The sequence below is a fragment of the Tubulanus polymorphus genome, chromosome 1 (genome assembly GCF_964204645.1).
Source record: "Tubulanus polymorphus chromosome 1, tnTubPoly1.2, whole genome shotgun sequence".
NCBI lineage: Eukaryota > Metazoa > Nemertea > Palaeonemertea > Tubulaniformes > Tubulanidae > Tubulanus > Tubulanus polymorphus.
The window spans coordinates 27,837,284-27,848,849 of NC_134025.1; the positions used below are offsets into that span (position 1 = coordinate 27,837,284).

Below are 11,566 nucleotides of genomic sequence, written 5' to 3' on the forward strand. Positions count from 1 at the left end.
AATTTATTCGTTCAAAAAAACCAAGGAAAACATTTTTTGTAACAAAAGTTTTTATTTAAAGATACAGAATATTATCATTTTAAAAGTCTCTTCATCACTAAGCTATCGGACGGATTAAAATGTCATTTCGAGTACGGTACACTTTTAAAGCATGCAATGCGTGGACGGATTCTTAAAAAGTCAATCTTCTCATCTCACTTTTTTATCATTTTTAACAAGATCTTAAAAGTGTCAAGATAGCAAAATCATGCGCATATTTTCATCATCGGCAAAGTTTTTAAAATGTCACATCCACTCGGGTGATGATGATCAATGTGGAAATCTGATATCAGATGTAGGTGTATTTACATTACTCGGTAGAGGATCGTCGCGACGTGTGTTTATTTTTGATATCGATTCAGACATTTTTAAAGTAAAAGGATCGGAGTCGACTGCTGAAAATATCTGACTTCGCGTCTCTGAAATAGACAAGGCACGATTACAATTATCATCCTACGCAAATAAGTCGATGAAATCGTGTGAAATTAATGAATACGATTCTCACCGGCAAGTTTTTCAGATTTTGAACTCGTCGCGATATTCTTCCAGACGTCGACATAACTGAAAGGAAAAATTGTTTGGAATAAGTCTAGAAATAATCAACATAATCCAAATCAATTTAGAAAATCAAAAAATAATCAACCATTCATGAAACACTCAGTCCAAAAAGTAAAGTCTGAAATGGTTTCCTTGAGTTGGTAGATTATTCATTTTCATCATTGTTTTCTTATAAATCAGGACGATGGGTGTATATTTTAAATAGGACAATGGGTGTATATTTTATCTATCACCCCATATCTATTAGGGTATAGGGTGAAATCGTGCGATAAACTACAACTACTAGCTCAAGGAAACTCTTTCAGACTCAATTTTTCATTTCTATATTATCAAAATGATATATATATATATATATATATATATATATACATATATCATCTACACGTACTCATCGTAATTTAAACTGGTAGTCCATTCTAATAATTCATCGACTTCCCATTCCTGTACAGCATCAGTTCCTTCATGTTCAACGGTAGCTATCATTCCAGCAGCAGCGCCATCTATTAGTTCTATAGTTTCAGGATCATCGACTCGAGATTTCATCATTCCTTCACGATACCTAAACGTTATACAAAATCATACACAGAATGAAGATTGTCTCATACTGAACAGTTTTGAAAGCCTGAAGCTGTACTCACATCTTTTTCATCCATGATATCTTCTTACGCTTTCTCTTCTTTTCAACTTCTTGTCTTCGGTGCAACTTTAAGAGCAAAGAAATCAAAACCTCTTTCAAAATGTCTATAATTCTCTTCTAATTCAGTGCAATGAATAAATACCTTATTGTGATGAAATTCTACTTTTTTCTTGGATGATTCCCAAGTAACTGGATCAGCCATTAAATGCGTAATAAGTCTGTCAGAAACTAGTCTCCATCCATTATTATCCAATCTCTTATACCATCTCTCTCTATCATCTACAAATATTTATAACTATCAATTCATAAATATTCCACTAAAATTAGATTTTTTGGAATTCTACTCTTACCCTCAGTTGGACATCTACTTCCTTTGTTGTGTACATCTTGTGCCATTTTACGTTTAGTTGATGCCCTGGTGTAATCTTTAGGACTGTTTGCGCACAGATCTTGAATAGGACGATGGGTGTATATTTTATAATAGATATTTGGTGGAAATCTCTCCTGGAAATATAACAATTTAACAATGTAAAATTGTGTACTTGAAACTACAAAATTAACTGAAGTACATATTTCTTACCCCGGCAAGTCTGAATTTAATATGTACTCCGGCAGCTGGATCTAGAAGTTTAGCTTCGTTTGGATTTATACAACGTAGCATCATTCCTGGGTCACCACGTGCTTTGAAGTTGATCAGATCCCGATAATAAGAAAACACTTGCATATCCTACAGAAAATCATTATTTATCGCATGATTAATGAAAAATGTATATCTTCACAGGTTTCAAAAGACAGACCAATGCTTACTATGTGTCGCCTCCACGAACGCTGTATTTTACAAGCTGCATCGTGTTCGTTCAAATTCGGTGAAATGATGGATAATTTTTCCGACGATCGTTGTACGACGACTGAATGGATTGGAACAATCGACGAAGGTTGAGTTATCGCAGACGGAACTTTATACGGACGAACACGACGCCACCAATCTTGAATAATATGAGCGCAGAAATCCTCGTAGCTGTAAAATCAATTGATTGACATCAGACGGCAAATCATGTTCGAGTTATGGCACTTACTGTAGGGCGGGATGAATTAGTTAAGGTTATCTTTGAAGTTGTAATATGCCGTAAACTTGGTCTAACTTGGCAGCATTGGGACAGCAAATATATTTCTGATTTAAGTTGAAAATCAGTGAAGAAGAATGTTCTCCAAATAAAATTTGTCACTCTTCTTGCGAAAAATTTTTTTCTAGCTTTGACAACCAGTGAAAGTTTACCTTATTATCATAGGAGAATCAGCCTCTAAACCCTGGTTCATCATAACTTGAACGTAAGCCTGGTATTTAGCCTGCAATTTTTCTTCCGCGCTGACAGGGGCTTCGTCCATCTCATTTTGAACCTGTACTCAACAATAGACGTAGGGAGAGAGAAAAATCTATGTATTAGTAGGAGCAATGGTAGATATAACCATACACTGTTGTAAAAACTGGAATCAAAATATCATCCGCGCATAAATTTACCACCAAAACAAAAGATACTGTGGCTATAAAAGGATACGATTTCATCAACTCTCATCATTCTAAACATGAATCTAATGTTTGAATTAAGATGAGAATTTCAATGGTAAATACAGTTTCCTTACTGCTAAGATGTCAGTTTCGCTGATACGACTGGGACGTATCGCTAAAAGCGGGGAAACATTCGCTGCCCAAGATCTCGTCCGTGAGGATCTGCGCATCGAAACGGAATCACGACGAGTGAATCCGCTAGTTCTCGATTCACGTCCCGATGAAGACAGCACACTGCTCGAACCGATATAAGAGGGTAAAGGCGATTGAGAGGTAAGACTGCCTTGGGTTCCTTTAGCAGCCAAACCGAGCATGTTGTAAAGCCAAACGGAAGTTCGTTTCGGTTTCTCAGCCTACAGAATCAGTATATACTACAACATCCATCCATACAAACATACACACAACGAAGTGTTAAAGCGAATAAAGCCGATTTAACATTATCAACTGTGAGACCTACTGTATCCGATTTTCCTGCAGATTTTTCTTTAGTTGGTGAACGCACATCTTGAAGGCGTTCTATATGGTGTTTACTTTCACTATATACAGCTGTGATGCTCGTTTTTGGAGCGACGACATTCAACAATCGACATCTAGAAAATGGTTTATGAGAAACAAAGAAATCATTTTTTTTGAGTTGATGATCAACTCTCTAGGAAAATGATGTAATTACCTTGTGTTATATCCACGGAAACATCTCTGAATTTCTATTGCGGCTGATATTTGACCATCTTCAGTGGTAGGAGCTGTTCTAATAAAACTCTAAAATTGAATGAAATAATATAGGAGCAGTTCTAATAAAACTCTAAAATTGAATGAAATAATATTCAGACCAAACATTCCAACCAAACATATTTTTTCCAGTATACAGGTAATCCCTTACCAATCTCTTGGTTTTATTGCATGATGCTAGCTTGTAAATCCTTGCCAAACCAGTTCCCTCTTTAAACCAAACAGAAGTCATTAGATTAAAATACTTTTTTTTATATTACTTATATTGATATTACTTATTAACTTTAAGGGTACCAGGCTTACCAGGAATTGGAGCAGTATCAAAAATCTTCTTTGCCTTGCTATGGGAAATCATTTTTGATGTTCAACTATTCAAAAAGAACAATTGGTTTAGTAACAACACGAAGGTAATGAATTGTATTTATTACCTTTCTATTTGTATTTATTACCATTCCTATTTATACTGAATTCTAAAACTACCACCAATGAGGCTCATTGCACTGCATCCACAAGATGAAATTGCAAATTGGCCGATCTAATTTCTTTTTAGCCAGTAAAACACCTTTTCTGTAGTTTTTTTGTGTTATTAGTTCTGACTGCAATGAAACCCCAAGGCTCAAAGGACCACGTAGAAGGGTATATTCGAGTTATGGTAGATAAGAATAGGGCAATTTCACTTAGGCCTACGTTACGAAGTTATAAATGAAGGGATCAAGTTTTTTAATTGAATTGAATTGATTGAGAAGCAAGCCAGAAATAGCATCAAAGTCTCCGCACAAGAAGGTGGAATTAATTTATTTCTATTCTTCGTTTCTTTCAAGATCTGCAATAATTACATGAAGACTTTCGGGATGAACGTTACCGCCCGCTTAGCGATGGGTAACCGTCGTTTTTTAAAATAAGAAGGAAGATTTTTGACAAGCTGCATTTGTTTACTAAACTCACTTCCGGTATCCCCAGAAACTTGACGCAAGCGCAGTGACGCGTCAGTGATGTCATAGAGTGGTTTTTATTAGCGGATTCGACCCCGATTTGTGAAAATGAGCCACTCGCACATTGCAGTTAGTGTATACTGAATTACACTTTTGACAGTTGCTTGTATAATAGAAGGTGTGTATCTTAAACCAAAACTATTGCTTGATTATACAGCTATTGACGACGATGACATGTCAATGAAAGCACACTGTTGCATGATTGATAGGTTTCATCAACCGATTATGCATATATAGCATCATATTTACCATATCATATTTGAAAGAATCGTGATTGAAGTGTCTCAATCCTCAACCGGTTCCCTTTTTAGCACAGGGACTTGTCACAATTGATAGTGAATGAATAAAACCAATATTAATGACCAGGTCCACTATCCCTGTATAATATAAAATTTATTGTACAGTTGCAGGGATACTGGTACCCCCATCATTGGTCTCATCCATTATCAATCGTGACAAGTCCCTGTGCTTTTTAGTGTTATTAGCCTTATTTCTGGTCCTTTTGGGTCACCTTTCCAACTATGTGGCACTGTTGTTATTAAAGAATAGTGTTATGGTTAGGTAAGGTACATAAGCATTAGGGACACCTTAATAACTGCAGTCATTCCCTAGAACCTACCGGTAGTCTTCCTACTTAGTCTGGAACGGTTAACCAACCTTGGCCCAAAGTAGCCTTGTGAGGGTCGCCGTCATTGTATCTTATCTGACCTGTCCTGGTTCATACTTGATACGATCACATTTCAGTAATAGGTCTTTTTCTATAGAGTTCTTCTTTGGAAGTGTGTGAATTGAAGACAGATCCGCCACAGGCTAGCAGAAGATGAAGGGTGAAAAGATTTGCATCGTTGGAAGGTGAGGTTTATCAATTGCAGATTTAGATTCACACATTGACTGGTTGATTCTGTAATTTTTCGATCTTACTAATCTTTTTGCAATGGTACAACTTATTTTTTTTAGTGGATTGATCGGTCGGAGTTGGGCTATGATATTTGCCTCTGCAGATTATAATGTTGTTTTGTATGACATCTCGGAGTCACAGACAACTAGTGCTATTGAAGATATCAAACAACAGCTACACAATCTGGAAAAGAGAGGTTATTTAAAGGGGAAAACCAGTGCTGATCATCAATTCAGTTTGATTTCACCTTCAGCTGATCTAGCGGATGCTCTCAAGGGTGCTAAATATTGTCAGGTGAGACATTTGTTTATGCCGTTAAAAAATGCCATTAATTTACTGATTAAAACTGAAATTCTTTTTCAGGAGTGTGTACCAGACGATTTGGAATTAAAGAAGAAAGTTTATTCACAAATCGATGAACTAGCTGATGAGACAACTATTGTAGGCAGTTCTTCTAGTTATCTATCATGTTCTTTGATATCTGAACATTTAAAGCATAGAAATCGAGTAACAATAGCTCATCCAGTAAGTCAAATCTTTAAGCGCCGCCTCAAATAGACGAATAAAGCCAGTTTTTCGAGCTTCTCTTCATATTTCTTCAGATAAACCCTCCTTACTATGTGCCGCTAGTCGAGCTATCTCCAGCTCCATGGACGGACAAAAGTGTTGTGGAAAAAGCTCGAGAAATAATGACTGAAATTGGACAAGCTCCAGTTACTCTTAACAAAGAAGTGATTGGTTTTGGTATCAACAGGTTACAAGTTGCACTACTGAATGAATGCTTTCGACTTGTTGCTGTGAGTTGATTGAAAAAGATGATGACTCTGATATAAACCACATTTCATTGTAAAGAGTATTTGATTTCGTATTCTCAATATATGTTTTTCTTTAAAGGATGGTGTTATGAATGTAGCTGACGTTGACACAGTAATGCACAGTGGATTAGGACCAAGATACGCATTTTTAGGGCCCCTAGGCGTGGGTCATCTTAATGCCGATGGTGAGCATTTGTAAATACAGTAGACTCTACCCAAGTCATATCCGAACTCTCCCCAAGTCGTATCCGATCAACTCGATAAGCGTTCAACTCGGATGTGTGTTGAAATATTTTTTGTGACACTTTTTAAGAAATACATAACATCCAACTTGGATGTCACACACGTTGGACACATTTTTACTGTCCCAAGAGATCCGACTTGAGCGGAGTTTACTGTAATTGAAACACTGCCTCTCATGAATTGATGTTTATATTTTCATACATTTCTTTTCAACTAATAACTTAGAGATTATCATTTCTTTTCTCTTTCTGAAGGAATGAAATCATATTTTGAGAGGTATAGCACTGGTATGACGAGAACAACTAATTCGTTTGGACCAAACCCGGTGTGGTCTTTGGAGAGTCCTGGCGCTGCACAAATGATTAAAGAATTAGATGAAATGTTTCCACTTGATCAATTACAAGAACACCGTATGTGGAGAGATAGTAGACTGGCTGCTTTAGCTAAATTAAAATCTGATATGAATGAGTTGAATAAATAACGATTATTTCTTCCTTCAAAAAATGATTTTACCTTTATTTACATTGCCATATGATGAATAATTTATGTTTGTAACTGTCAAAGATATATTCAATCTTTCTTTTCCAAAGTTCCTTTTCGAATTTATGATAATTTTCATGATGAGAGTTTGGATGTGAATGTGAGAGATTATACAATACATTGAAAAATAAAAAAGTAATCATGGATATATTTTGTATCATGTTTTATTTCTCAAGGAATTTCATAGAAAGAATTTATATACATACTTCATGTATATTATTATAAACATACTTTTGAAGCTTTTGTCATAAAGATGATGAAACGCGATCGTCTGTAATCCATTTCTGCTGTACCTATAAGTATAAGCTTAGTATCGACGTATAAACTAGTAAACTCTATTTTTTACGTCCATGATATCAAAATATGTGGCCTGTGGAACCCATACCGTTGGACGACGAGATCCACGACATAGTGATGTCTCGCGGAAAGAAAAACATTGGAAAACGTATATCACGTAACAATCGCTGATAGTATATTTATACGTATTTACGAAGTGAAAATAAAACTGTTATTAGAATTTATAGATCTCATTAATTTCCAATCAATTTTGAGCGGAAGAAAATACACCCGCAAATAACAAAGATACATAGTAGATAGAGCATTACAATCGAGAAAGGATGGCATGATTTGGCATCATGAGGATACTCGATCGTTTACAATTTACTACAGCTTCTGCATTCTTCTTATCAATGAATGGCGATCCGTATGGGAATGTTCCCGAAGATTATTGAATCGGAATCTGTCCCTTCAAATACAGATGGCAGCTGTAAAACTGCCTTTATCAGGTCAATAAATAATCTTATAAGATACCAACGATCAACCATTATTAACGAACCAGCAACGTCTTTCTTCGTTTTCTTCACAGCGTGAGTTCTCCGCCTGAGAGTTTGATAGCACAATTCGCAGAGCTTTCACAAAATATCTCCCCAACAAATATATACAAATTTATCATGGTTATTTAGATTTTGTCAATATGCCTGAACTTTTAACCAAGCATCCGCCCATAAGCTTGCCATGAACATATCAATCGATCAAACAATACTTACCCTACTAACCGTGCTTAGATTTTCGCTGAATTGCGATAAATCTAAGTGATTATAATCGCATTTGAACTTTTTATCATAATGAACTATTTCAATGTCAGTCTTTTGAGTCGAAATCAGTCATTCATCGACGCTTTCAGATGAAGGGTGAACTGATTTGTATCGTTGGAAGGTAAGTCTCGGAGGAATTTCCTTTTTCAGTCAAGGGATCAAAAATTTGTTTCGTTATGAATTGCTTTGTTTTAGTGGGTTGGTTGGTCGGAGTTGGGCAATGATATTTGCCTCTGCAGATTATGATGTTGTTTTGTACGACATCTCAGAGTCACAGACAACTAGTGCTATTGAAGATATTAAGCAACAGTTACAAAACCTTGAAAAGATAGGTTATTTGAAAGGGAAAAGCAATGCTGATCATCAATTTAGTTTGATTTCAACTTCAACTGATCTAGCGGCTGCTCTTAAAGGTGCAAAATATTGTCAGGTGAGACATAGCCTGGCATCTGTTTATCCATGTATGAAAGGAAAAAATTCGCATATTGACATGTAGGCCTGCCGGTTTAAAACTGAAATCCTATATCTTATTTCAGGAGTGTGTACCAGACGATGTAGAATTAAAGAAAAAGGTTCATTCACAAATCGATGAGCTAGCTGATGACACAACTATTGTAGGCAGTTCTTCTAGTTACCACTCGTGCTCTTCGATATCTGAACATTTAAAGCATAGAAATCGAGTAACAGTAGCTCATCCAGTAAGTCAAATCTTTAAGCGCCGCCTTAAATAGACGAATAAAGCCAGTTATTCGAGCTTCTCTTCATATTTCTTCAGATAAACCCTCCTTACTATGTGCCGCTAGTCGAGCTATCTCCAGCTCCATGGACGGACAAAAGTGTTGTGGAAAAAGCACGAGAAATAATGACTGAAATTGGACAAGCTCCAGTCGTCCTCGAAAAGGAAATGATTAGCTATGCGGCCAACAGGTTGCAAGTTACACTACTGAATGAGTGTTTTCGACTTGTTGTTGTGAGTAGTCTTTTTAATCTATGAATTATATGAAGACATTTCAAATATCAAGCACTTTAAATATAATAACAAGCACTTTAAATATTCTAGGATGGTGTAATGAATGTAGCCGATGTCGATACGTTAATGCATTGCGGGTTAGGACCAAGATACGCATTTTTAGGGCCCCTGGGCGTGGCTCATCTTAATGCTGATGGTAAGGGTTTGTAAACAATGGAACACAACCCAGATGAATCAATGCTAAGGCAACCCATTTAACCCAATTGCTACATATATATTTCATGATGTCTGTAATATATATATCTTATAGGAATGAAATCTTGTTTTGAGAGGTATGGTCCCGGTATAACAAGGACAACTAATTCATTTGGACCAAACCCGTGGTCTTTGGAGAGTCCTGGTGCTACAAAGATGATTAAAGAATTAGATGAAATGTTTCCACTTGATCAATTACAAGAACACCGTATGTGGAGAGATAGTAGACTGGCTGCTTTAGCTAAATTAAAATCTGATATGAAAGAATTAGACGAGGAATGATATTGTTCTAATCTGATGTTCAAATAAACTTGAGTTCACACTCAATTTGTTTGAACTACTTTTTATCAATCGTTTTACCTGTTTAAATTGTTTGTTTTATTCCTCGCTCAAAGATATTCCTACTGATGAATCCACTCTTTTGGGGTAAAGTAAGTAATAAAAACTCGGATGACAAAAATATACATGCTGAATACTGTGTAGGACTACCATTGATAATCTCAGAATCAATTCGAACGATGATAACGCATTTTTATTGCAAGAATTAAGAATTCATGAACAACAGAAATCTCATGATCCTTAAATGAGGGCAACTATTCCAAAACAATACATTCATGCACAAGGTTGATACACATACATATGAATACGTAACAGGTTGTATGTATTTAGATACCATACGTTTTCTCATGTTTTGGCGCGTGGAATGTAGCATACCACTATACAGAGGTAGAAGATACGAGTTTTCTTGTACGCACACACAGAACTAAAAGGTATATCCGTTTAGTAATTCGAAGATGAAAATAAGCTTGATTCAGCTATGAAGGGCGAAAAGATTTGCATCGTTGGGAGGTAAATTGTTGCTTATATTTTAGATTGCATTTTAGCTGCATTTGATTTTCAATCTCATAACCTTTTGAATACTTTTTTTTAGTGGATTGATCGGTCGGAGTTGGGCAATGATATTTGCCTCTGCGGATTATAATGTTGTTTTGTATGACATCTCAGAGTCACAGACAAAAAGTGCTTTAGAAGATATAGGGAAACAGCTACACAATCTGGAAAAGAGAGGTTATTTAAAGGGGAAAACCAGTGCTGATCATCAATTTAGTTTAATTGCAACTTCTGCTGATCTCGCATCTGCTCTCAAAGGAGCAAAATATTGTCAGGTGAGACATAGCCTGGCATCTGTTTAATCCAAAGGCGTAGGAAAAGCATTTATTAACATTAACTGTTTGGAACTGGATTTTTTTTTCAGGAGTGTGTACCAGAAGATTTAGAATTAAAGAAGAAAGTTCATTCACAAATCGATGAACTAGCTGATGAGACAACGATTGTAGGCAGTTCTTCGAGTTTTCTAGCGTGTTCGTTGATATCTGAACATTTAAAGCATAGAAATCGCGTCACAATAGCTCATCCAGTAAGTCAAATTAAAATTCATATACAACCGAAAATTTAAAGACTCTTTATGAATTTTTTATGACTATTTTTTCGTCATATTTCTTTAGGTAAACCCTCCATACTATATACCACTAGTTGAGCTATCTCCAGCTCCATGGACTGACAGAAATGTCGTGGAGAAAGCCCGAGCAATGATGACTGAAATCGGACAAGCTCCAGTTACTCTTAACAAGGAAATGATTGGCTTTGCAGCAAATAGGATACAATCTGCACTTCAGAATGAATGCTTTCGCCTTGTTGCTGTGAGTTTTTTAAATTGATAAATCATATCGATGAAAATCGTGCGCATCGAAATATCGTTGGCGATTTCAAAATTGTGTAACTTTCAAGGACGGTGTAATGAATGTGGCTGATGTTGACACATTAATGCACAGTGGTTTAGGACCAAGATATGCCTTTTTAGGGCCGCTGTGCGTGAGTCATCTAAATGGGGATGGTAAGTGTTTAGGAAACTGATGTATATCGATCAAATGTATTTTCATATATTTTTGGATTTGTAGAAGTCTTTTTTTCTTACAGGAATGAAATCATATATTGAGAGGTATGGTCCTGGTATAACAAGAACAACTAATTCATTTGGACCAAATCCGGTGTGGTCTTTGGAGAGTCCTGGTGCTGCAAAGATGATTAAAGAATTAGATGAAATGTTTCCACTTCGTCAGTTACAAGATCATCGTATGTGGAGAGATAGTAGACTGGCTGCTTTAGCTAAATTAAAATCCGATATGAAAGAATTAGACGAATGATAATTATATTTTTCACATACATCGC

General features: G+C 36.1%; 4 protein-coding genes across 5 annotated transcripts; 3 read left to right on the plus strand and 1 right to left on the minus strand.

Annotated features, from left to right (window-relative positions):
• Positions 1–26: 26 nt before the first annotated feature.
• Positions 27–4,476, minus strand: LOC141905927 (protein MFI-like). The gene is made up of 14 exons (XM_074795037.1): positions 4,367–4,476; positions 3,834–3,898; positions 3,682–3,740; positions 3,472–3,560; positions 3,259–3,391; positions 2,511–2,632; positions 2,042–2,252; positions 1,815–1,961; positions 1,585–1,738; positions 1,377–1,513; positions 1,236–1,300; positions 986–1,156; positions 545–600; positions 27–458 (listed from the first exon to the last, which is right to left on the minus strand). The coding sequence occupies exons 2-14, from the start codon at positions 3,883–3,885 to the stop codon at positions 310–312; spliced, it is 1,545 nt and encodes a 514-aa protein (XP_074651138.1). The 5' UTR covers positions 3,886–3,898; positions 4,367–4,476; the 3' UTR covers positions 27–309.
• A 108-nt stretch (positions 4,477–4,584) lies between these two features.
• LOC141910209 (lambda-crystallin-like) lies at positions 4,585–7,137 on the plus strand. Of its 2 annotated transcripts, none has more exons than XM_074800929.1 (7): positions 4,585–4,640; positions 5,287–5,374; positions 5,480–5,714; positions 5,784–5,945; positions 6,023–6,217; positions 6,315–6,420; positions 6,733–7,137. In XM_074800929.1, exons 2-7 carry the CDS (start codon positions 5,343–5,345, stop codon positions 6,957–6,959), a joined length of 957 nt encoding a protein of 318 aa, XP_074657030.1. In that variant the 5' UTR covers positions 4,585–4,640; positions 5,287–5,342; the 3' UTR covers positions 6,960–7,137. The 2 variants fall into 2 exon arrangements, with proteins under 2 accessions (XP_074657030.1, XP_074657040.1); XM_074800939.1 differs by having other exon boundaries at positions 4,620–4,640; positions 5,273–5,374.
• Positions 7,138–8,201: 1,064 nt separating this feature from the next.
• LOC141915099 (lambda-crystallin-like) lies at positions 8,202–9,619 on the plus strand. The gene is made up of 6 exons (XM_074806507.1): positions 8,202–8,233; positions 8,308–8,542; positions 8,649–8,810; positions 8,888–9,082; positions 9,173–9,278; positions 9,393–9,619. The coding sequence occupies exons 1-6, from the start codon at positions 8,202–8,204 to the stop codon at positions 9,617–9,619; spliced, it is 957 nt and encodes a 318-aa protein (XP_074662608.1).
• Positions 9,620–10,154: 535 nt separating this feature from the next.
• Positions 10,155–11,541, plus strand: LOC141915145 (lambda-crystallin homolog). The gene is made up of 6 exons (XM_074806560.1): positions 10,155–10,186; positions 10,269–10,503; positions 10,593–10,754; positions 10,843–11,037; positions 11,126–11,231; positions 11,315–11,541. The coding sequence occupies exons 1-6, from the start codon at positions 10,155–10,157 to the stop codon at positions 11,539–11,541; spliced, it is 957 nt and encodes a 318-aa protein (XP_074662661.1).
• Positions 11,542–11,566: the final 25 nt, after the last annotated feature.